Here is a 25,603-nt window from a genome sequence, read left to right on the forward strand (position 1 = left end):
CGTGGCCCATGGTCAGCAGCACAAACTCTAAACCACCATGTTGCCCAGAATGTCACATGAGCCTGAAAATGAGTTAATCATATCCACACACTTTTTTCCCCTAATGTAGATGCACAAACAGGCACGGACAGTTTAACACAAAGAGAAAATGTCCTGACCCAGACCTTGAAGTAATGGGGTGACTAACAGATGTTACTTTCTTAACTCCTAATCTTTTTTTTCTTTTAGGAGAACTGTACCAGAAATCACTAAGATATTAGTGTGAATCAAAGTAGTAAACACATGTTCACATGTTCATTGCTGTACTTAAGACTTGGGTTTCAGATTTGTTTTGCTTCTGAGACTATTTAGTCCCGTCACTCCCTGGAAAATTCTCCTGATAATCAATACAGCAGGGCAATCCTGCTTCCAAAGCTAGGATGAACAATGGCTGCTGGGAAATTTACTGAGCACCTACACACTGTGAGCCTGGTTAGCACCGACACACTGACCCCAACACACACAGAGGAAAAACGCATGCCCACACATTTTTCAATGAGTTACTGTTTCAAGTTATTACAAAGATGATCAGGATAGAGCCCATGACTTGGTGACTGTGTACAGTGTACCTACTGGTACCTAAGGTTGGACAGTAATGAGTCATTGAATGCTCTCATTGTACTGTTTTCTCAGCATTAAGAGAGCTGTATTTCATTTACAGCAAAGCTTTTTAATTTGTATCTAAAAATAGTTTTCTTTCTTATCTTGTTTTGTTTTCAGCACTCACATAAACTCAGTCTGATTCGCTGTAATGAACAGTGAAGCACTGAAAAAAACCTTACTTTAGAGTAAAAACTCCACCTGTTCACAGTGTGTGAAAATCAAAACCACAAGTTAACTGACTTCACACAGAAGCCAGTTGCAGGCAGTGTGTGGACTGCAACCTTGCATACAGTGCAACTGATCACAGTAGTGGAGCCACAATGGAGGCTGGGGCGACCTCACATAACCTGGAGCTCAGGGGGAAGTGACGCAGTGGTTTCACTCTGCCTGTGACGAAACTGAGACACAATCCTCTTGGAGCATGTGACACTCGGCTGCAACAGAGGCTTCACAGAGAGCGGCTACAGGAAATATCGAGGATGTATGCAAAATATTTTTAGACGAGACATAACGCAGAAAGCTTGCAAACAAAAAAAAAAGACTGGAGTGAAACGGAAAGAAACCAAGACAGAAAGGAGACGCACAAAAACAAGAAAAGGTTCATTAGCAAGAATGAAAAGGGCAGGGCCAGTGCGAGACAGAGGGGATAATAAGTGTTGCTCTGGTCCTTCACTGGGTTGGGTTGGGTGTTGGGTTACTGTACGTGCACAAATACAAATGATGAGTCACTTTCTAAAACACACAGGCACAAGTTTGCACACACAACTTTAAATATAGACTCATTATACTCAAATTCACAGCAAGTCCACAGCTCTCTCTGTAACCAGCCAGCCATTCCCTTTAAAGTCCTGACCAACACAGAGACGTATACTAATTCATGACAAATTATTACCTTTTTTCTCCACAGCAACATTTCCATGACCTTTCTGCCAAAGCTCAGAGAGTAAAGAAAAAAGATTATTTTTAAAGAGAAACGTAGACCCCCCCCCCCCCGAAACCCACACTTTTTTTTGCTTCTCTCCACTGGCCCTATGTGCACGTTCATGCACACGCCTAGGCCTGCTCCTTTTAACATTTTCTCAGAATTTTTGTCATCTTAAAGAGCACTAATTACAGGCTTAAACATGTGGGCAACTGTAGAGTACACACATACACACACACACACAGACACACACACACACACAGACACACACACAGACACACACACACTCCCACCCTCCCAACTCAGTCAGAGAGTGAACATAATTAGAGACTTGAGAAAGCTATGAATGAGTGGGGAGAAGGAGGGAGGTTGGGGGGTGGGGTGGAGGAGAGGAGATTAGCAGACATGAAAAAGTTTATCTTAAGAGTTGGAGATCAGGGAGGAACTTCACACTGACTTCCAGCAGTTTTCACTTTTAGACCACAGTTTCTTCTTTGGAGTTGAAGCTTTTACTGAACATGAACCAGGCCCAGACTGGCCAAAGGGACTATTCCCAGCGGAGTATCAGGCCAGTGTTGAAAATGCTAAATTAGATGCCTCAAAGAGAAAACACTCCTGCTGATAGTATGATCTGGAGTGCACGTGGCTGAGTGGTGTGATTAGAGATAGATCGATTGGCCAATATAATCAGCCGATATAGGATTATTACAGATATATCAGTATAGCTGTACGTGTTGTCCGATATGCCTTGATATAACAACTTTTTTTTTTTGCTTTTTAAGGAACAAAATTTAAAAAAAAAAGATGTTTGGGATCATTTCAAATTCACAGTAAAGTTGTGAAGTCATTTCAGTGCTGTGATGTTTTTTAGTTTATTGTTTCACTGTGAAATATCCTGGCTCCATTACATACAACTTAAAAACAAAAGTAAAAAACAGTAATATTCTAATATTCTAAAGGATAACCGAATTACAGATGATGGATGGATGGTAATATTCTAGCTGTTGCCAAAAATACTGTACAATAATGCATTCATTTCTTTTCATAATCAAAATACAGTTTTTAGCTTTAATTTTACATGTCATATTATTTATTTTGGGGCTGTTTCGTGGTTCATATATCAAACTTAAATGTAGCTATTTCATCTATTAAGAAAGTATTTTTTTGTGAAAATGTTACATTTGCTAAAGTAGTTTTACTGTATGTGGATGTGTTATTCACACTTGATTCATGTCATTTTACATTAAACATGTAAATTCACAGACTATTTTTGTCATTTTATTGATATTTTTGTGCATTTCAAAAATAAAAAAATAAGTGTTTGATAACCACATTTTAGGGATTATTGCAAAACACGTGTGTTTATGTACCTTTTTTTTGTGTCGATATAAGAATACCGGCAGATATGTCAATATCGGAATATTTTTACTGCCCCATATTGGTATCTGCATCTGCCCCAAAAATCCAATATTGGTCGCGCTCTACTGAACAGCACAGGAGAAAGACAAAAGGCAGAGATGAGCGCATTAACGCTAGAAAAGCCCTGCAGGACAGTGCAGCCACAAAATTACAGATATGTTCATGAGCAAGAGACACCGGCCACCATCAGCACATTATAACATCACAACACAGTTACAAATAACATCAACACTTAATCATGCTCAGTAGGTAAGTATAACATGTGTATGCATAGAAAATATTATTGGAAATAAAGATTGTATTTTAACCCACAAACAAACCAGCCATTCTTTACCTAGCAACTTTTTCTAGCAACCACTTTTTTGTTTACGTCAGTACAACATGTAGAACCATAAAACTTCCTTGACGTGTAATCCATCACACTAATTATCTAATTGCCTTTATTGTTGTTTTAGTGTTTAGTGTTGTTTTCCTCATTTATGTACAGCAATTTGTCCCAGCTGTCGCTGTTTAAAGTGCTTTATAAATAAAGTTGAGTTGTGTTGAGTTGAGTTGTCAGAGATATGTTATCAAGCAGTGACTTGTGTTTAAAAAACTGATTAGCAAACCTTTAATTCCAATAACCACTAAACAGACATCCAACATGCTTGTTTATCAAGGACAGAATATAAATATATCCATGACTACAAAACTGTTCATTTTTGTAATTGTGCCGTTTATTGTGTTTACTGACGGCAGGTAAACAGAACTGCAAAAAACACATTAACCTTCTTCAATTATGATCTCACACACACACACACACACACACACACACACACACACACACACACACACACACACACACACACACACACACACACACACACACACACACACACACACACACACACACACACACACACACACACACACACACACAAAGCACAACGGAATATGAAGGATGATGATGATACACCAGTGGATATATAATGCCACAATCAGCAAGGTTGTGGCTCAGTTTTGTATTCCACACACATAAAACATAAAGTTCGTTGACTAATCTCTACTAACACCATATGGAGATCATTTCAAAATGAAAAAGAAATTTACTTTTAGATTTTCTGGAAAGTCAGTTTAAACTTGTGCTACATTTGGATGAAAACCTGCCTCATCAAATCTGATCAAACCATACCCACACGGCCCTGATGAAGTAAAGTAAAAGTATCCATGTAAAAATATAAGTTTAAGATGTTTGATTGTGGCTAATCAGGAATATCTAAAGTTTACTAAACAGAAAGAAAGTTTTCAAGCAACTTTAAAAGCCCATTTTAATGCCTTAACTAAGAAAACAAATAGTGAGCTTATCAATTGTTAACGGCTTAAAAGAAGTCAAGAGTGTATCTAATAAATAACATACAATAAGACTAAGTGGCTGTCGTTTGAAGGTGAATGTGTTTAATGATACTTCATACTTAAAATCTTTGCTTGTTGCAATTTGAAGCACTGTAATATTTTGTAGAGGAAGTGAACAAAAAGAAGGAATATGTCATCTTTCTTTGTGTACTGAAAAGTTTAAATCAAACTGGACATGTGTTGGGTTACATTGTTACAGCCTGAACAATCTGAAAACAATTCTTTTCAGCAGCTGACTCCCGGATATCAGAGCGTCCTTGAATGCACCACAAGAGTTTTCAAACAGTGTCTGCAACTGCGTCGTCGCATGATAACAACGTAACTTTAACCAAAAATAAAGGAAACGAAACAGTCACATGATGGTTTGACGCCAGTGGGAGTTGTTGCTGTGTGAACTCAAAGGTCGCCCATTTGTTTTGATAACCTACGGGATGAGTATTCACAGCAGCAAGTGGGTTTTAACTTACAAAACCACTGGTCTGACCTCTCTCAGTGACAGTAAGCCTGAACTGTATCAGGACTGAACTACTCTTGCTGTCTTTTAATGTCATTTCCTTGATGCAGATCTTATCTCTGGGCCTTGAACATGAAGCGCTTAGTTGTTTTTACATTTTGCCAGACTTTTTAAAACTTTCTTGCACCGTTTCCAACTCTTTGCAACACTATATCATCAAACTGTTCATCACAACCTCTCTTGATCCCCTTCTCTGTCTGTTTGCGTCTCTTTACCTCTATTTTTAGCCCTCTCTTTTCGCAGATTAGGGGCCTATTTATAGACCCCCTTATGTCGTCCAATAAGAGGGCTCTCTATGGGAGAATGGCAGCGTCACAAGGATTCACACACCTCCCATTTGGCACCCAGCCAACCTCCCTCCCTCCCTCCCTCCCTCCCTCTCCCCCCACCCTTTTGCTTTCTCCTCCTATCCCATCACACTGTTCTCCTCCTCCTTTCTGCCCCCTTCACCTCACTCACCCTCCCATCTATACAGGGTGGCTCCTGGCACCGAGCCCACAGCTTCAGTGGAAACTTTACACACAGGAAAGAGCCTCGCGTCAACCCCCCACAGCCTGACAGAGAGTGTGTTTAGAAACTGCGTCCTTCTTACTAAAAGAGACAGTATAGATATCTACAGTAAGACACTAAAATAAGCATGCCTCAAACCGTGTGGCATTCGTAAACACTACACTCCCCTGGCGTACTGAGAAAAAAGCAGACAGAGAGACAAACAGATGGACAGATAGGATTTTTCTTCTTCTTTTTCTTAACTTTTTCCCCCTTTAAAAAAAAGGACATTACATAATTCTCCAAACACTTCCTCTCTAAGCCGAGAGCACTCTGGCGTTTTATCAGACACACACACACACACTTGACATATCCAAGCAGACAGGCAGCCTGTTCGGGCTGTCTGCATCACAGTCGCTATGACAACGACGGGAGAACAATCCACAAAAACAGCCACTCGGGAGGAGGGGGGGGAGAGAGGGAGAGACACAGAGAGAGAGAGACAGACAGACAAAGGGAAGGAGAGAGAGGGGGCTAATGGGAAGCTCATGTGTACGTGCAGCTGTGCCAACTCGGGCTCCGTGCCATTTCTTTGCCAGATCCCCAAGTCTGTTTCCTTTACCTACCCTCTTCGGGAAAGAGAAACTCTCGCAAACAGTGGAGTCACGTTTCATTTTCCAGAGCATTTCCCTTTCTTTGTGGCTTTTCCATGACTTGTCTAACAGAGAGTTGCACATAAACATGGTCACACCAAAAATAAGACATCAAAATGCTGCCTGCCTCTCTACCTTCCCGCTGTTCACACACACACTAGAGGCTAAAGAATATGTCACGTTCTTTACAATTTTTCTGCAGTGCAAATCTCAACTGGGTCATTTTGATGTTCGGGTGTTCAAGTCTGATGATAATCAGTGCAGATTATGGTGCAGAATGGAAAGGCACATGAGACTGCGGCTGTCCTGACCACTCAAACTTTTTCAAATGTACTGAACATCAGAGGGCACATTTAGTCTGGCCTTAAAGTTGACTAGATATGGTACAGCACCTACACCACAGGGGCTTTGGTGTTTTCTATAGGTGCATTAAATGTAGTTTAATTTACATGCACTTTGTCCGAAATTCATCTACACATGTTCAATGACCTCAGACACTAGTTTGTCCCTTTCTAACAAACTCCCTTCCATTCCTAACAGCATTATTTTTGCTCCACATCCCAAACTGAATGTAAATGTAATTACTTTATGTATCAAATGAAGGTACAACACAGGTAAGGTGTTTTGTAGTGATGCTATGACAGACAACAGGTAAAAGAACTATAAATCAGCTACAGTAACACCTCAACACTGATGTATAATTCAGGCATCGTCCAAACTGAAATCTGATCACAATGATGGCTAGTGTCAAGGGAACAAAATGAGAAAGAACCCAGTCACTTTCAACTTCCGCTTGTGACGAAACTTGACACGTTAGCATGCTAACAGGCTAATCAGCACGAAATGCATTGTGCAGCGAAGGCTGACAGGATTGTCATTTGTTTAGCAGGTATCTGGTCGCTAACCCAAGTGTTGCACAAGATCCATCTGAGATAATTCGATGGATGAGTGAAAACAATGACCTGCTAGCGGTGCTCGACAAAAGACAGGGGGCTGACAACCACTGACATCACGAGAGGAAGGTACCAATCAAAGCAAAAATAAAACGATATAAAATTACCAAACAAGATTGAACGCAGCAGCTGTGGCTCAGGAGGTAAAGCGGGTTGTCCGCTAATCAGAAGGGTGTTTGTTTGATCCCCAGGTGCCACAGCTAAATGTTTAAATATCCTTGGGCAACATACTGAACCCCAGACTGCTCCTGATGTAACTGCATTGCGGCCTCTGCCATCAGTGCATAAATGTGTGTGAATGGCTGAATGTGCTGCGCAGCTCCTTGAGTGGTCAGTAGACTGGAAAAGCACTAAATATATGCAAGTCCATGTACCATTACCATTTAACATGATAATTTAGAGGGATGGCTACCTCAGTATAAACAGTATGGCAATATCCCATGTTATGGCCCAATCTTAACCTCTGCAGAGAGATTCTCAACTCTACTTGCTCCACTCTTATGCTTCTTCTATTTCAGAAATTTAGCATCAAGTCTGAACGGCCGTCACTGGGTAGGTGAGGCGTTGAACAGGCCTGTCATCTGAGCTCCAGGGTCCATTACCAGAGGCTGATACCAGCACAGCTAAAGACATTTAAAGTAGATGAATATTTCTTTGTCTGTGTGAAAGCAGCTTACATTTGCAAGGACCATATTGTTGTTGTTTTTTTCAAACCCGTTTGCTTAGCACACAGGTGTAATGATCTGGAAAAGCAATGGTGTGGAAAATACACTGTTAATGTTCCAAAATATTTAGTGTACGCTCATAACACAGATTAGGACTTTTCCATCTCTCCAGGGACCTTCGTTGGCTGACAGTTCGGATCCTCGAGGGGCTCTCTTTGTTATGTTTTGTGCGGCAGTCATTAAGTATCCATTAAAACACTCAATGGCTCCTTAACTGTCAACAAGCCAAAAATAAAATAAGAATCCCACTTGCCGTTCTCATGAACAGGGAAAAGTGACAGTTACTGAGCTTGAAAAGAGCATAATCACTGCTCTTCCCTGCGTTGAGTGGAAGTTAGGCATTTTCAAACTGTTACAACTTTTCACAGACGGAAGACTTTCAGGGCATTATCACTAAAGGCTCTCAGCTGAGCTTTAAGCTGCTAACTCCATGAAGCTCGCTTGACAAAAATCATACCACGTCTGACCCAAATCTGCTCACAATCTTCAGGGAAATGTAGTTTTTCCTTAGCTATTTTTGTTACTCCGCACTCATCTTGCGAGTTCAAGCGCTGTGCGTGATACACTGAAGTGAACAGTTTGTGACAGCAGAGAGCAGGGTAAAACATCTGCCGATCTAGTCTCCTCAGTAGAGTCCAAAGTCTCCGCTAGAGGACAAGTGGAGGCAGAGAGAGACAGAGAAAAGAGAGAGCAGAGGCTGAGAAGATATTGGGATATGCAAAGAATGGCAGTCGGACAGACTGAGCTTAGTAATGGAGGTGAAAAAGTGAGACTGAAATGTGAAAAACAACGGGAAAAGAAGATGTACTGAGTGTCAAGAAGAAAGAGCGTGGAGTCAGAGCACATACAGCCTAAGAGATACCAAGAGACAGACTGGGTGACACCAAGACAGAAAAAATGTTCAGTGACACAGATACTGATCCTAACTGGTCTGAACTGAAATTTTAAAAAAATCTGAATAAACCACAGTAGTACAGGATCATATAAAGTAATCAATATAGTAAAATCTTTGCCATCTCCACTAACGTCCAGCATATTTGCTATTTCTAGCAGGAATAAAGTGACTCAACAGTCAATGTTTACATTCTCTGCATCGCAGTGATGACATTTAAGGTGTTTACAGGTCTTGAAAAGAGATGAAAACAGAACAGACAAATGTGACTTATGTTAAATAGAAAATATGCTTCAAATGCATATGCTTTTAAAATAACTTAGCAGACCCAGCTTTAAATCTACAATCAGCAGCCAGTTAGCTTAGCTTAGCATAAAGTACTGGCAAGAGGATTTTTCCACTTTGGACGGAGCCTGGCTAGCTGCTTCTTTATGCTATGCTAAGCTAACCAGCTGCTGGCAATAGCTTCATATTTACCATACAGACATTAGAGTGTTATTGATCTTCTCGTCTAACTCTTGTTTAGCAAATAATACCTTCAGCTAAACAGATTAATCTACTCTATAACTAATGAAGATGACTTTTGAGCCACCTGTGCCTTTATTTTTGAAACCTGTGACAGAATATTTCCTAATAGGATTAAACCTTCATGCATTATCTTACAACTGGAAAACTGTAGATCATTTTCCGATGCTTTTATTAATTTGACACACTGTTTTCCAGAGCCAGTCTAAACACAATGAGCCACTGACAGCAAACAAAAAGTGGCTTTATGGACTACAGCTGGTTTGTGTGTAACATGAAAGGGTCACGATTAGCAGAGAACGGGTCCTGGAGAGTGCTCACTTCTAAATCCTCTTATACCTATCTATTACTTATGTTCTCTGTTATTAAGAACTGTAGTAGAATTTCTGCAATTCAACTAAAAATGCTGAAGTGCAGGGGTCCAATAACTGTCTGGTGAAAGTGTTTAACACTAGTATAGCTATTTGGTGAAATCCTTATAATACCCACGCCTAAGGATAGAGGGCAGAAAGTGAGTGTGGTTTGAAAAGAGCAGCTGGCGTGTTTCCTTGGTTGTGATCGTTGTTGCTACTATTTTAGGAACCATTCAGGAAGTGATGTACAGACAGGCTGCTGACGGAGTATTCAGATCAACTCATCACGAACCAAAACAAGTACAACTGGAGCACGGAGACAGTGCCAACAGAGAAAAGAAACCATGAGGAAGCTGGACATTTTACATCTCTACTTGATCCACTTTATATATTCTCATGTTTACTTTTATGAATTAGAGTAGTGCAGCACTCGCACCTTATCACAGGTCGTATGAGCACAGACGATGCTTCAGTGGCTGTGAGTTATGAATCCCTTGCTGGTTTAAATTTTAACAGGGTTGACCTTTTTCTCCCCACAACAAATTCATGAATCAGGTTCCAAAATATTACATCTGATATGTCTCACAGCACTGTGCATCATATTTCAACCACTGGATATTGCTCTCCTGTTCCACGCCGGCTGTAACCCTCGACCAACCTTCAGGGGTTAGAATTAAACTCTCTACTTGCAGAATGATAACAGTACAAGTAGTACTACTAGTGTACAGTACATCATTTATTCTTATCTATAAAATATCTGCATATCTGTGAGCAGTTACTGACAGCCAGCATCAAAAGCATTTCATTGACATACTCTCTGTGTGACTGTGTGAATACTAAACATTAACTGTTGCAGTTACCACTATCCCTATAATTTCACTCTGAAACACACTGCTCACACTTCACACTGAAAACACATTAACTGTATGTTTTTACAGTAATACAGGGCAAGCTAGTTAGGCTAGCCAGTTAGCTTAACACAAGACTCATTTCTGAACAGGCTACTTAGTGAAACAATTCTTTATAAAGCAGCACAATAAATAGACTTAATATCCACTAAAAGTGCACTGTCATACTATACATAGAGAGAATCCAGTTTTTGTGCCAAGTGAACCTTACAGCAGTAATCGAGGGATTGACATTGTCAGTGACTTCTACGTTAACTACTTTAACGGCACCAGAGATGAAGGTCTCATTTCAGTAACAAAACATGCAGTTGAAAGCTTTGGAAAAAGCAAGTCAGTGACCTTGAGTTGAGATTTCTTTCTGTCAAATTGCTGGTTGCAAGGTCAAGAATGAACAGGCATGTTCAACATTCAACAACAGTGTTTCCAAAACAGCAATTTAATGATCACAAGTGGATATACTGAGGTCAGCTGACACTGACAACATCCACCTCAGAGCTCATTTTCCATCCAAACGTGTTGGATTCAAGTGTACTCTCAGGCAATATAAAGAGTCATCAGACAATCAGTGTCATACAGTATCTGTAGGTCCCACTGCTGCAGCACCACAACACTTCCAGTCCGAAATCACCTGGTATAAATCAGTTATCAGACAGTAGCATAGCAACCATGCAGCTAACTGTGACCACACAGTTAATATCCTCCCTCACACTGTCCTGCTGTGCCCCACAGTGTCCTCGCTCCATCTTTCCCTCCATATTGCCCTCTGCAGTATTATCAGATAATGTGTTTTTTTTTTCTTTTTCCTCCTGCACTGCAGCCACTGTGGCACAATTACCCCGGCTGCTGCACTAATGGCTATTGATGCAGCTGAGGGCCCCACACACACACTTGCACACGCAAACATTCATAAAAAATTCATGACACTGGCTCAATAGGAAGGTGCGGGGGGTCTGGCCAGCCCTAGAAAGAACAACAAATGTCATTTAACAAAGGAGGGAAGAGGCAGATGATACAGGTCCCGACATTTTGTGCAATGTGACACAGAAAAACACACGCACACGAGCACAAATAAATGTGTGCAGGCTAATTGTGTGAAGAACCATCAGGTTAAGTTCAACTAGACCTGTTAGATGCAATTGAACAGATATCTGTGTGTGTGTGTGTACAGGTCTGTGGTATACAGTAACAGCCTGTGTTTATGTGCTGCTGGAGTCTGTGCGGTAGGTAATTCCCTCTTAGCGCAGGATTTCTCCCAGCCACCGACCTGTGCTGAGAGAGCTTTAGAGCGCTAAGCCTGCTAGCTGAGACTGAACCAGGGATCACTGGAGACAAGGGGCAAAGAGATGGAGGGAGGGATGGAGAGGGAGAGAGAAGGAAAAGCACAGGTGGGTGTGAATGAAGGTGAAGGAAGGAGGGAGGGAAGATTACAAATAGGAGAATTGGAAGGTCAAATGGAGGTAGAATTGAAAGGGTAAGGAGAAATAGGACAAGAAAAGGATCCTAACCAGGATCAAGCAGAGGTCGCTGTGTGATGGGTGGATGTAGAAATAAAGGGAAGGATGGAGGAGGGATTTAGTTAAAGAAAATTATTTTTCGTGGGGAGTGTCTTCAAATGGATCCTGATTGACCCTGATTTTAAACAGACAAACCGGAAACAGGAAGGTCACTGGGTAATTGCCCGGCACCAACAGGAAGCTGAAGACTCAAAGGGAAGGTGATATTTCCTCAGTTGTCACCACTGTCTAAGTAATCTTTTACTGTGTGTGCATAAACCTCCGAGACCAAAAGTCATGTTGATGAGCATGTATGGATCACAAATCACCTTTTTCTTATTGGAAAATGTGTCACACAGATCATGACAGTCCTCATTAACCACACCAGTACATTAATTCAATTACTGTATTCAAATACAATCTTTATACATCTATTCTACTATCTTTTCACGGAAATACTGTCCTTTCAATCCACTACATTTTTTGACAGCCATGGTTAATTTACAAATCATAATTTTACCTAAAAACACATGAGATAAGCTTTTATGACACTTTTTTTGGCTTGTGGGCCCTTACAAGAAGCAGGCATCATCATGTTTCACGTCTGAGTTGTAGGCAATTCCATTAAGGAGACATTTGCAATATAATTTCAAGAACAAAAAGAGGTAAAATGATCATATATTTCTCAAAAATGATTAGACTGTAATGGAAAGTAAAAGATATAACTGTAACCCTGTGGCGGGGGGACCAATAGACTATACCTAAGTTTATGTAAAGTAGATTAGTTCTTTTACTTTCACTACTTACAGAACATTTTGCTGATGATACTTCTGTACGTTTAGTAAGGTAGGATTTTGAATGAAGGAATTGTAATGGAGTATTTTTACTGTGATGTATCAGTACTTTTATTTAGGTAAAGAATATGAATACTTCCAATATAACTCAACAGTGAAGGATGAGATACCAACAGTCAGATGTGTTTGCTAATGATGTGACTGTCGTCCAGGAATAAATCACAGGAGAGTGAAAAAATGAGGCAGAGAAGTGTTGGATTTATAGAACTATTCACTGCCGGTGAGCAGCAGATAAGGGGAATAGTGAAGATAAATAAGGAAGGAAAGACCTACATTGTGAAAAAACCACAAAACAAGTTATTAAGACTATAGTTTTAATATTATACCAATTTGCTGTGAAAGAGGAACACAACAAGTTTCAACCAACATCATTAAACCAGCACCTTATTTTGAAGGTTGTCCCAACTCATTTCCTATTCCGGTTTTGTTTAGTGTGAGGCCTTTTTAAAAATGTAATATGTAAGAATTTTTGTTGAAAACAATCTAAAATTATCAACAGAATGAAGAAATAGCAGTTTTGAATGTCCATGCATTTTATTACACAGATGTCCAGTGAAGTTAGTATACTAAACAGCTATCCGCTAGCAACACTCCCTTGGTACCCAAGCTACCAGTTCAGACCGCTAGCTGCACAGCTAACAGCGCTACAATTAGCTGCAGTTAGCAGTTACTCTGATATTTTTGCTGCCCACTTTTTGTTTTTTGTCTTACATATTGCACCTTTAATGTAAAGTAATGTTTAATTCTCAAACACATTGTTTCCTTTCCTTAGCCGGCTGGGTCGGTGCTTCAAAACACCACTGAGCAACTTTCATAGGAATGAATGGGGCTCCGCCTCCAACACTGTCCAGTAATAAAACGTCCTTGAACAGACCTCATCCCAAATTCCTTCTTGATTTACGCACCACCACTGGATATTGATAACCCGTCATCACTTGTCACGGGGGAATTCAACACGTTCACCGGGGTCTTACGTTTAGATCAAAGCTGAGCCGAGGTGAAAAACCCGGGTCTACTGCAGTGTCAGGACCCGGGTGTAAATGCAGAGTTTACACATTCCCACTGCACACAAAAGCCTGATCTTAGCGGGTTTAAGTGGGATTTTTGACCAGTGGAAAAGGGGACATGCACATTCCTGCTGAGAAAAAAAGTTTCATGGTTGGCATCAAACAACTCTGGTCGTCTTTCTGCATCCTCTTACTTACATTACATGGTACAAGTACTAGATACATACTACTACTAGTCATATAGACAGAGGTAGTGAGTGATAGAAGGTGGGTGGTCAATCTCAAGTCTGCCCTTACCAAGGACATTATCTTATAAAGCCTGCTTGGTGGTAGCATAGTTTCCTAATTGGTGGTCACTTACCTCACAAAGTGCTGGAAGTCAAGAAAAAAAGAGCCGCTGCCAAAATTAACAGACACTTGGCCGAGGCTGCATTTAATTTAGCTCTGTGGTTGTGTTTGTGTGTGTGTGCATGTGTGCGTGTCTGTGTGTGTGGTATGTACAGATGAAATGAATGTCATATGTTACATGTTAGAAGATAAAACAGAAAACTGTTCACAACATCCAGTCATGACAGTGGGAGTAAAACTCTTTGTCGTCACACACACACATACACTCATATCCACATGCACATTCACTCTGTTCTCACATTTATGTGGAGTACGACTCACATAGTTGAACACACACACACACACACACACACACACACACACACACACACACACACACACACACACACACACACACACACACACACACACACACACACACACACACACACACACACAGGACCTAGGCATCTCTGATAACAACCTCATCTATATTTTACCATTTTACCGTTTGTGTGACTACATGAGGGGTGAATGGAACAAAGATGGGTTCCCATCATTCGGGTATCAATAATGTAAAATCTAAACTGCCGTTCAGACACTTCTTTAATGCTATGCCACCTATTGTATGCAGAGGAGCAAGCTAGCAGCCTTTTAACAAAATCCAAACAAAGGGACAGCACCAGCACACAACCAACAGAGATAAGACAACAGCACTGAAGATACCGGAGGAGTCCTCCCAGTGGCCGTCTGTTTACTTTGGAACATTTCTGAGGCACTTAAGTCTATTGGTGAGCCAGTGGCTTTGTACTGAAGAAATAAGAGTGCTGCAGGGACGCCGGATTTTTGTAGGCTAACTCGGAAGTAAGTATCGCCCTGGTTCCCTTGACAAAAAGCCTATGGGATTTTTGAATTGGATTTTGGATTATCGCAGAAAACAAGCTCTGTGGCAAACACAAGCTTATATCACTTACATGTGTTGTTCAGCAAGATAATCTTCATAAATGAAGATCACTTTTATGATATTTATAGTGTGAACGCAGTCGCCAGAATTAAAAAGGCTAATGTGAGGATATAAACTAACTACACTGAAGTCACACCGCCAAGCTTCCTGCTACGCTGTACTATACACTTTGCTATAAAATAATCAATCTACAAGTTGTAAAGTTAGAAAAAGAATAGTTTGTAATTAAAGTCGGAGTAGATGAGTCTTCGTGTTCTGCGTGATGATGTTTAATGTCCCTGACAACTTCTGTAATCATATTTAGCCATTTGTTAGCAACCACCATTTTCTAAGACATGTTAACTCTTCTTAATTCACAATTTGCGTATTTACTGATGTATTTTATGTAGTAGAACAAAACATGAAAATCTCTTAAGCTTGTGTTGCTCACAGACCTTATTTCAGGCATTGGACTGAAAACCCATTCAAAACAACCACTGACTTTGGAACAAGAAGTCAACAAATGCTCACTGATTTCTGGGTTTTAGGACTCATTCCTGTGGCACTCTATTGTGCTACAATTCAAACTCTTTACACAAATACAGTGGGCAATATTAGTTGATTGTAGGTGTAACATCATACATGTTTGCAAATCTGTTTGCAATCCATATATAATGTTGTCATCCTGATTGTTCATACTATGGTTTTATCCCATAGGTCATATTTTTGATATTGGGCTGTATATACAATAAATCAATTAATTAATTGGTCTAAGGACTGTCAAAAATTGTGAAAAAATACCGAAGTCAACATCTTCAAATGCTACGTTCTGCTGTTATCTGACTATCAAAGTAGTAACAGCAACCAAAATTCAGTTAACCTGAAATGGGAATAATGAATCTTTTACAAATTGGTATGTTTGTCTGAATAGCAACTATTTCAGCAGAAGTTAGAGTGTTCTTTGTCACATATCATCTCACTCCCTCGTTCATCCTGCAAGTCTCACGTCACTGTCAAACTGGCGCTGCTTTGTGTGTAGAAGTGGAAGAAAGTGGCTTTTTACTGGGCAGCAGAAGAGTGTGAATGTGTGTAAATGAATAATTATGAAGCACAGAGAGACACATGTTGAACCAAAACAGACGTTGATTGTTAGAGCCAAACAATACCGGATGCAGCCTCGCTAAAAATCCCAGACAGAAGCTTAAACAACTGAGTGTTTAGCAGGAAAATACGATGCAGTTGTCAGGAGGAGAGGACAAAAGAAGGCCATGAAGCTAGCTGAGTAAATATTTGAGGACTGAAACATGAACAAGGCCTTCTGCCATACCCTGCTGAACCATCACTGATTATGTAAGTACAACCTTCTTAACAAGTGGACTAAGCTTTTAAGTATGTGTGCATGACAGAAAAGGTGCTGCTAACTGTTATTTTTTTACTAGTGTGATTCTCTGTGAGATTGTAAAGGTAAAATTTGTGACAAAACAGCATTAATGTTGCAGAAGTGTCCTCACCTTCAAATCTTGTTCTCAAGATGTAAGAAAACATGTTTGTTTGGTACAGACACCAACAAATTTCACATCATCTTCATGCCTTTAATAGTTTTTTCAGTGAAAAGAAAAATTGTGATGCAAAAGTGATCATTTCCCCTTTACTTTCACTTTTAAGTAACTGAAACTTTCTACACTAGACAGGAGCTTGTTGTTGCTCCAACAGCCTAAACGCAGGGAAAACTGCTCCCTCGCTTATCCAAGGGTCTGTGCCGAACGTGTGTGTGTTCCTGTAGAACATGTGAACAAGCGTGGGTGGAAGGGAATGTGGTCGCAGCCGCCCAAAATCAAAAACATCAGCGTGTGTGTGTGTGCAGGGACTGAGGGATATGGGTGAGAAGAAGCAAAAAAAATATTTGAATTAAATCATACAAGAGCAGAAAAGATGAAGGCTATACTTTAAAGTCAATGAGACAAAACAAGAGGGAGTCATTGAAATGAGTCGAAAACAGCATGACTGTGACGTCACGGGTGGATGTCGACGTCACGCTCTGCGTGTGTGCATGTACGTACTGATGTGTGTCAGCTCCATGCCAGCTCAGTGGTTTAAATATAGCTCTTGGGCAACACTCCCAGCTGACATTAACAATGCTATAGCCACCAAGACCCATGCACACTACATTAGCGCCGTGCTAACGCTGAAACCAGAGAAGTAGTGAACAGAGGGAGGGAGGGAGGGGGAAGAGGAAGGGAGAGAGAGGGAAGGCCTCGGATTCATGAAAACTCAGCCGCCCACACTGTGGCCTCTACTGCCAAAAGTTGAGCAGGACAACAGTGTGTGTGTGTGTGTGTGTGTGTGTGTGTGTGTGTGTGTGTGTGTGTGTGTCAGAGAGAGACATTCCTCGGCGAGGTGGATGCCAAGGAGCGAGCAGAGCTGAAGACAGACTGTCCTGAGCTACTGTGTTTCAGTGGAACTAACGAGCCCCTCACTGTGCAGCTCGGCCTCGCAGCTGCAAACTTGTTAGCGATTAGGTAATCAGATCTGACTGCATGTTTAGTGAAAAAGTACAGGTCACAAATCAGTTTTTAAGCAACATCGTGGCCCATCGGTTTCGAGGCACGTGTCTGTAACTGAAAGGTCACGGGTTTGAGCCTCACAGCAGCCTGAGTGCTTCCATCAGGATCTCAACAAAGAAACCTGCTTGCATACAAAACACACAGTGAAAACATGACAGCTTCTGATGAACATGTTCTGTTGTTGTTCTGCCCTCAGATAACTAGCCAAAAGTTGAAAACGTCACATCATGTTAAGATATTAAACACAGCCACAATGAAATTTGACAGCAGACCTCTGTTCAGCGATGGGAAACTTTAAGAAATGTCAGATTTTTGTGTCACTCACTCACTATCAACATGCAATTTTTTGTTTTTGTGCTGATGTTTAACAATTACATAAACGAAAAACAAGAAGAATACAAACTCCAATTCTCTCTCTAACAACACATCGAGTAACGAATAAGCTCACAACTGTTCCCTACAGGTTGTCACAAGTCATCCTGGGAGATTGGGCGCACCAAACGACCTCTAATCCAACAGCCATCACACACTGATTATATCTAACCGATGTTCTGGTGTTCTAATGACTGAGCGGTCCCAAACAATTGAGACCAAGATTGAAACTCTGAACTGTTGCGTTGCTCTCTCCTGTGCCGTTTTCTTGCTAAAAGAAAACAACCAGTTTAACATTTTAAAGGGAGGGACAATGTGAATATATGGGCAAACAGGGCCCAACACACCTATCAGTGCACACAAACTGACCTTTCATTTAAAACCATAATGCATTCTAGGGCTGGGCCATATTCCCTAAAAATAATATTGAAACATTTTTACACTGTATCACAATACACATCTCCTCAAGCACTTCATAAATGGAAGGACTGGACAACAAAGTCTAATACCACAATATCTTTAACCAAAGATAGCAACATCAATATTTGGCCAATATTGTAGGGATGGCTATTAGTACTTTCACAAAATATTAACACAATAAGATTTTTGATAAAATATCATCACAAATGCGGCTATTACGACTCAGTGGTTCAGAAAATGACACGCTTTACTGTAATGTTGCCTTTAAAACCAGGAAAACATGACACTCGTGCCACATTGCCATATAAAGACATTGTAAATCTAAGACAATGCGATATATAGTGTCATATCACGACAATGATATAATATTGATATATTGCCCAGCACTAATGCATTCATATTTTGAACAAAAGACTACATTGATGCAAATTTACAAATGGCATTCATTTATCAATATTATGTGACCACCTAAGTGTCGTGTTTACCCTAAACTAATCACCGGTGGTCATCGCCTAAAATTCCTGGACTGGTTAGGGTCGATGTAAAGGGGTTATCAGGAGTCCTGCAGATACCTACAACTAGAGTTCGAATGATACTTGATTTTTTTGGCCGATGCAGATATTAGGAAGCAAAAAATTCTGATATCGATAAATCAGCCGATATGCACATTTCTTTCCAATGATCCCTCAAATGTGGTTTTCAAACACTTGTGACGGAGACATTTAACAGAGGCTGGATATTTTACAGGAAAAGAACAGCAACTAATTTCATTGTCTAAAATGACATCAGTGCAATGAAACAGTAATCTGAACTGTGAATTTAATAATTATTCATTATCCCAAGCATTTTGGTCTGTATCATAATCTCTGAAGAGAAAGGTTTCCATATCAGCGAATGTCTGACAACACATAATATTAGCCAGCTGATATATTGGCCGGGCTCGACCTACAACATAGGTTTTGATCTGCAGTCAGATCTGTCAGATTTCACCTGCGAATAACATGAACTGCATGTTACTAAAAAGGGAATAAAATACTAGCAGGCTGAAGCGTTTATTCAACTTGCTTCATGTAGAACAACCTAGTATTTCTTCAACATTCACAGTATCAACGATCAACGTTGCAGTCCTCAAGTTGTATATCTATAGTCTCCATAACTATGACATACAGTGTAGTGACATGTTTGAGCAGGAAAACATCAGTTGTGGTGTAGCCTACAGCAGCTACATTCATAACGTTGTAACCCCCTAATATGCACAATAAATCCAGCTTTATTGTCTCTTCGTTCTATGTGTCCACATGGTCACGAAAGCCTGCGTGATGTAAATCTTGTTATCTGCCCATGTCCGCAATGGTCTTCATGTCTGTCTCTGTGTATAAGCAAAGTCTGTGCGGAATGTATGCGCTGACTGCACAGGCGTAAAGCACTTTCATTTATACAGACACCTAATGTAGTAAAACAGACACATGTATCCATGCATGTCCACCAGGCTCTATGTGTTCCTCAAGGTGTAATGTACTTTTAATGGCATGAATATTTTAGATTCATCATAATAAATGACAGAAAAAACTGACTCTTGGAGTCATGGAAGCCACTGCTGAGGACCACTTTATAAGTATGAGGTGTATATGTGTGTGTGTGTGTGTGTGTGTGTGTGTGTGTGTAATAGACAGTGAGATAACAACACACCTTCAATATCCCCCAAGGAACTATAATTATTGGCTTCTACAATGTGCTTGCTAGTTGGACACTGTCTGTCTCGCCCATAACTTACAGCATTGGGTGGACAACTAATCCAGAGTATGTATAGTGTCAAGAGTGCAGCAGTTTTTTTTTTTTTATAGGTAAATGAATGTGCAATTTGATACATGGCTGTTGTCAGAAAGCAGAAAGAGGGCCTGTTGTTTCACAAGCAACCCTCTCATTATCAGACAGTTACAAGTGTGGAGGTGTCCATCTTGTGGAAGTGAATATCAGCTAGCCAATGATTGTTTTCCAACCTTACTTTCTGTCTGTATGTGGTCACACCATGAATATCATATCCAATCAGCTTTGAATGTTTTGTAGTTTGCTACTTTACTCTTTGAATGCTGTCAAACAAACGGTGGGAAAGACACTACGTGCTCCCAGTGTCTTCTTTTCCTTTCTCACTAATAGTTAGCCTATAAACACAAACACACACTTTCCATAATTATAGGCCTCCCCCTGCCACGACGTGGGTGTGTCTGAGAACCATTAGACCAGAGCACAGTGTACTGGGATGCACTTGACAATACAAAATTCTCAAGAATACCACACCAAGACGGGATGGACCATTGAATTACTAGTCTATCATTTCCAATTTAGAACTGCAATCTGTCATAACTTGAACACAAATGTCTTTTCAATTTGTCAAACACTGTCTCGCTGCTTTTATCTCTCAGAGACACACTGATTCTCACATATTTGCTTTTTGTACATTGTAGACATTCCTGACATTCTTCAAACTGACAATTACCATATTGACACTGCAAACCAACCAGCCCAGCAGCACACACACTTCACATAGTCATTTGTGTCATTTAAGACTTAAATTGTGAAGGCTTCATATGCAACTAAATCATAATATGAGCATGTCTGCCCATGTGCTCATCTTTTAGGTGTAGGTGAAACTGCTTTTAAAACACACCTTCTCTGCACAGTATATTTAACAGTACATAACATAACCCCTCCAGATTAAGACCCTCTGGGTATTTGTGCATGCGCGTGTGCATGCATTGTGTGTAGCTATATTAACAGCATACTTGGCTTTCCTAGAATGCCTGCTTCTGCAGTGACTACATACAGCCATCTAGCTGCAGCTCTGTTCTTCAGAGGAAAACCAGGAGAAGGATGGCAGACTTGACTCTCATTTCCTTTAATCTCCTTTATCATTACCCAAGAACGTACAATGTAGCATAAAGAGGGTACTCTGGGATTTAGCTACTGAATGCAGTGTGTATATGCATCTGAGATGTCACCGTCAGTGACTGGGAGAGGAGCAGAGAGGGACAGAGAGGGACAGAGCTGAGGGATGCCACTGTGTCTTTAAGCAGTAATCCCTCCATTCTCTGAGCATTTGTTGCCGGCCATCTAATGGGCGGTTCGGTTTAATGTCCACAAGGGCCGCTGGGAGGTCCTACACTATTAAAATCACTGCTGCTCTCTAAAGCTGTGGCTGGTCAGGCTTGTGTGGCTCTCTTAAATAACGACCGGGGCCGTCTCAGAAATTAAAGACATTCTGATTTTGCATTTCAAAAGGGGAGGAACTGGGCTCATTGCAGCAACAAAAGGGGATAACAATGTTGACATTCCCGACATCTATCCTTTGGTCTTTTCTGAAGAAAAGCGGAGCTTACCCACAAGAGATGTGGTGCGACCAGGGGACACTACACGCAGCTCGCCAGCGTCTGTCTCCATCTCTAACATGCGAGCAACAACGGCCAAAAATCGGGATATTTTCTTTGCAAATTACAAAATCTGACCTTTTCACGATATAATCTGCTCTTCAATAAAAACCTCCAAACAAAGATCCTCATATGACAGTCATAAGAAACACAAGGATCTTCCATATGATACCACTGCCCCCTACCAACAGGAAATCATTGTAGCATTCCCTGTAAAATCTGCTGTGAGTTCATATTTCCTAAAGCATCACGGCATTATTTCAAAGAAGACATGCAGTTTTGTAGAAAACGCCTCCTTCTGTGATGTGCCGTGTGATCACTGTATTATTTTTTGTAAATTATGAATGAATCTCCAAAAGTTACCTACAGTATAAACAAATGTTCTGTGGCAGCCGCCTGATATAACTTTCATGCCTAATGGCAGGATACATGTTGCGAGGAGGTGGCTGTCATTAGGTGTTTGCAACATTATGGAGACTGTTGATTTTGTGAGTATGTTACAAAGGTTACAGAAGCTGCTACTGCTGAGAGCAAGGAAGCAATGTTGCAATCTGAGTGCTGCCTGTCTTGCAGAACAAAACAGAGCAGAGCAAAAACAAAGAACAAGAAAGGAGAAGTTGTTTTCGTGCACAAGAAAAGAGGCAGCGATCCTCCAGAAGTTAGTTAGAAGTTCCTGAGGTGAAAATCTTAACTTGACAATTAGCAGTGCCTTCCACACTTTCAACCTTCCTTTGAGAAGAAAGCAGCACTGATCTTGCAAAAGATCAAATATCAGCTGTCAGGCTTGTCATTTCCAAATCCTGCAGCATTCAAGCCCTAGCAGCTTGTTTTCTCCATGAGGGCCTGGGTTTCTTTGTAAACAAAAGCACTAGTTGGCACTCTGGTTTGAAAAAGTGAAGTGTGTGTTTGCAAAGCAATTGCCAGCGCTCAGTGAACGTGTTTTCAACAAGTTTTCACAGTGGTGAACAAGTAGTAGTAGTAGTAGTGCAGCTTTCAGCTTGCTGCTTGATGGGGGTCCAAGATTTTGGGGGGACAGAGAGATGGAGGGGGAAATGAAAGAGGGAGTTTCTACTGAAGTGTGTGGTGTGTTTGTGTGTGAGTGAGCGGGTGTCTCGGGGCAGTCTTGGCCGTGATTGAGAGCTCGTCCTTACCGCTATGAGCGTGTTATTCCTCTGTTCCGTGGAGGAGGCAGAGTCCGGGTCCGGCTGCTTGCTCTGCGGCTGCTTGCTGCCGCTGCCGCCGGCCGACTTCTTGGCCCTCTGCTCCAGACTCCGCTGGTACAGGCTGACCGTCTCTCTCCGCTCTATCTCTAGCTGCTCGGCGTGGGCTTGCTGGTACCTGTTCTCGCAGTTTACGTGGTGTCTCCGGCAGCCCTCTATCCGCTGCCTCAGCCTCTCCACCACCGTGCTGTGCTTAGTTATGCCCACCGCCCCGGCGGGCACCACGCTCCCGGCGGCCGGGTTCATGCTGTTGTTGATGCAGATACTGCCGTTGGGTCCGGCAGCGGGGGAGGCGAAGTCCCCCATCACTGGGCCGAGTGGCTGCTATTTTGGAAGAACTTTTCTCCCCGTCAAGCTCACCGCCACCGCCACCACCTCCTCCTACTCCGGCCACCTCCACCTCCACCACCTAGTGTCCTCTGCCGCTCTGTCTTCCCCGGCGAAGGGTCCCAAGCAGCCGGGCAACGGGCGGAAGATACGACCGAGAGCAGCCGCCGAAGCGAGCAAAAAGCGGGGAGGTTTAAAGGGCTGCGAGCCGAGCAGTCATACGGCGAAGGGCTCGCGAGTGACCGTTTCTTCTTCCCTCCTCGGCACTGTTTCCAAACAAACCGCTCCCGAAAACACAAATAACACCCAGCCCGAGTGAGAGCAGAGCCAGCCCCCAACTGAATTCAACAATAAAGCCGCTGCCACGCTGCTAACAACAACTCGGCTGGAAAAAACAACAATACGGCGAAGGTTTGAGCGTTAGCAGGCACTCTCCGGTCATATACACACAACCCGTCCCGCGGAGGGCCAGCAGCTGCAGCAGCAGCAACAGTCCACTCGCCGTCTCACCGTGTTGTCCTTTGAGAAAAAGTTTTGCTGCCTGAACCGAACGGGCTCCGGAGTTTCCCAGTGAACTTGCATCTCATATGGTTTTGGTTTGAAAGAAATCCCGGTGAAGATGTTGTTGAGTTGGGGGGAAGAGCACAGGCGCCCTCGGTAGTCCGGTTGTGAGGCAACTCGAATAGCCCATACGGCGCAAAACGCGGATATGGGAAGCTGTGGCGGAAGTCTGTAGTCAGTGACTGCCGCCTGCCACCATCACAATAATCAGGTCCGCTTCTCCACCATGCCAGCGGAGTGATATCAGGACAGGAGTTGAGTAAAAACCAGCTAGAGGCTGTGAGGAGCCCGCTGATGGACACACAGAAAACCCGGGGTGGAGTCCACAGTGTATCCCGGAGAGGACCGGGCTGGTCCCACCAGTTACACTGTAATTCAATCCTCGGCTACATTTCTTTACAGATTACTTCTATTGTGTATTCTGCGGAGAGTAGTGAAGTGTCCCGAACTACATTTTCAGACCTGCACTCTGTAGTAAAAGTAATAAAATGCAGTGCAGCTCATCAAGAGTCAGTGTGCATGTGACATGCTGCACAAATCAGCATATCAGGTCATATTCAATGAGATCATTTCTTTAGAATTGAACCTAATATTATAAAGAATTGTGAAAGAACAGAAACACAAGAATTAGAGGAAGTATGTGAGCAGTATTTATGTGTCCTATGATACTTGGTGTATGATGAATCATAGCTTAGAGCATTTAAGCAGGAACTCATAATAATGACATCAAATGTATTAGGCGCTGATAGCCTCTCTTCGATGTAAGCTATTGTTTGGCCTGCTCATGTGCATTGTTTGGGTGTAATGCATGTTTCATGATAATATATCATCTGTTGAGTGCAGAGTTCATAATAGTGAATAATACACAGTCTGTTGTATGTTAGTATGTAAGTTTCCTAACACATGGGTGAGTAGCTGAGGGCTATAGCTTCTTATTCAAGATTTACCACTGTATCCCTTCAGTTGTAAATCGTTTTCATTTACACATTTTCCATCAGAGAAAACCAACATGGATTTCTTTTTTAATTAGCTGAATGAAGGATTTGAAAATGCACAGATTCAAATGAGATCCAAAACTACTTGTGCTCCTTTGCAGTGATTAAAGCCTAAAATATAATGGTGAGCAAACAAAGGGGCAACAGGTGCTCAAACTCTAGCAGAAATCTCTTTTTGTGAAAAAGAATTGAGCTTTATTTTGAAATATAAAAAAAAAAACAACAGACTGTATAGAGACAAATTAGGGCACAGTTACAGGCATTTAGGTGATTTTTCTATTGCACACAACCTACAAAAGGTTCAACAGTTGAATAGGTTTCAGTTCCATTTAAGGAGCTCAATGATAAAGAGAAGTACAGAACCATTGTGCGTTAATAATAGCTGTTAAAAATACTCCTGCCACAGTGAGGTGCAACAAAAAGAAAAGGAAATAAGAAAGATTTTGTTTCTGTTCCTTTCAAATGTGAACACTTGTAAGGTCCTGCTTGGTCTTTACGACAATCATGTGAGTCACAGCTTCCTATCCAGGATGCAACATTTGAGTTTCCAATGAAAATATGAGATTCAGCGCAGCGAACATGTGACTGATGATTTTTTTTGTAATAAACAGTAATGTTGTGAATCACAGGTACTTCTACATTGGGTGACACTCCTCTTCCCAATCACCAAGTCAACACCAAAGAATAATCACATGCATGCATGCACAC

At 41.5% G+C, this 25,603-nt stretch overlaps 1 protein-coding gene across 1 annotated transcript in view; it reads right to left on the minus strand.

Moving 5' to 3' along the window:
• maml3 (mastermind-like transcriptional coactivator 3) overlaps positions 1-24,164 on the minus strand; it is a 107,312-nt gene extending 83,148 nt beyond the window's left edge. The window contains exon 1 of the mRNA XM_084339664.1: positions 22,944-24,164. Within this exon, the coding sequence (XP_084195790.1) occupies positions 22,944-23,318 (375 nt within the window). The 5' untranslated portion in view covers positions 23,319-24,164. The remainder of the gene's footprint in view (positions 1-22,943) is intronic.
• Between the last annotated feature and the right edge of the window lie 1,439 nt (positions 24,165-25,603).

This window comes from Pagrus pagrus, assembly GCF_965226575.1.
Source record: "Pagrus pagrus genome assembly, chromosome: 2".
Lineage (NCBI taxonomy): Eukaryota > Metazoa > Chordata > Actinopteri > Spariformes > Sparidae > Pagrus > Pagrus pagrus.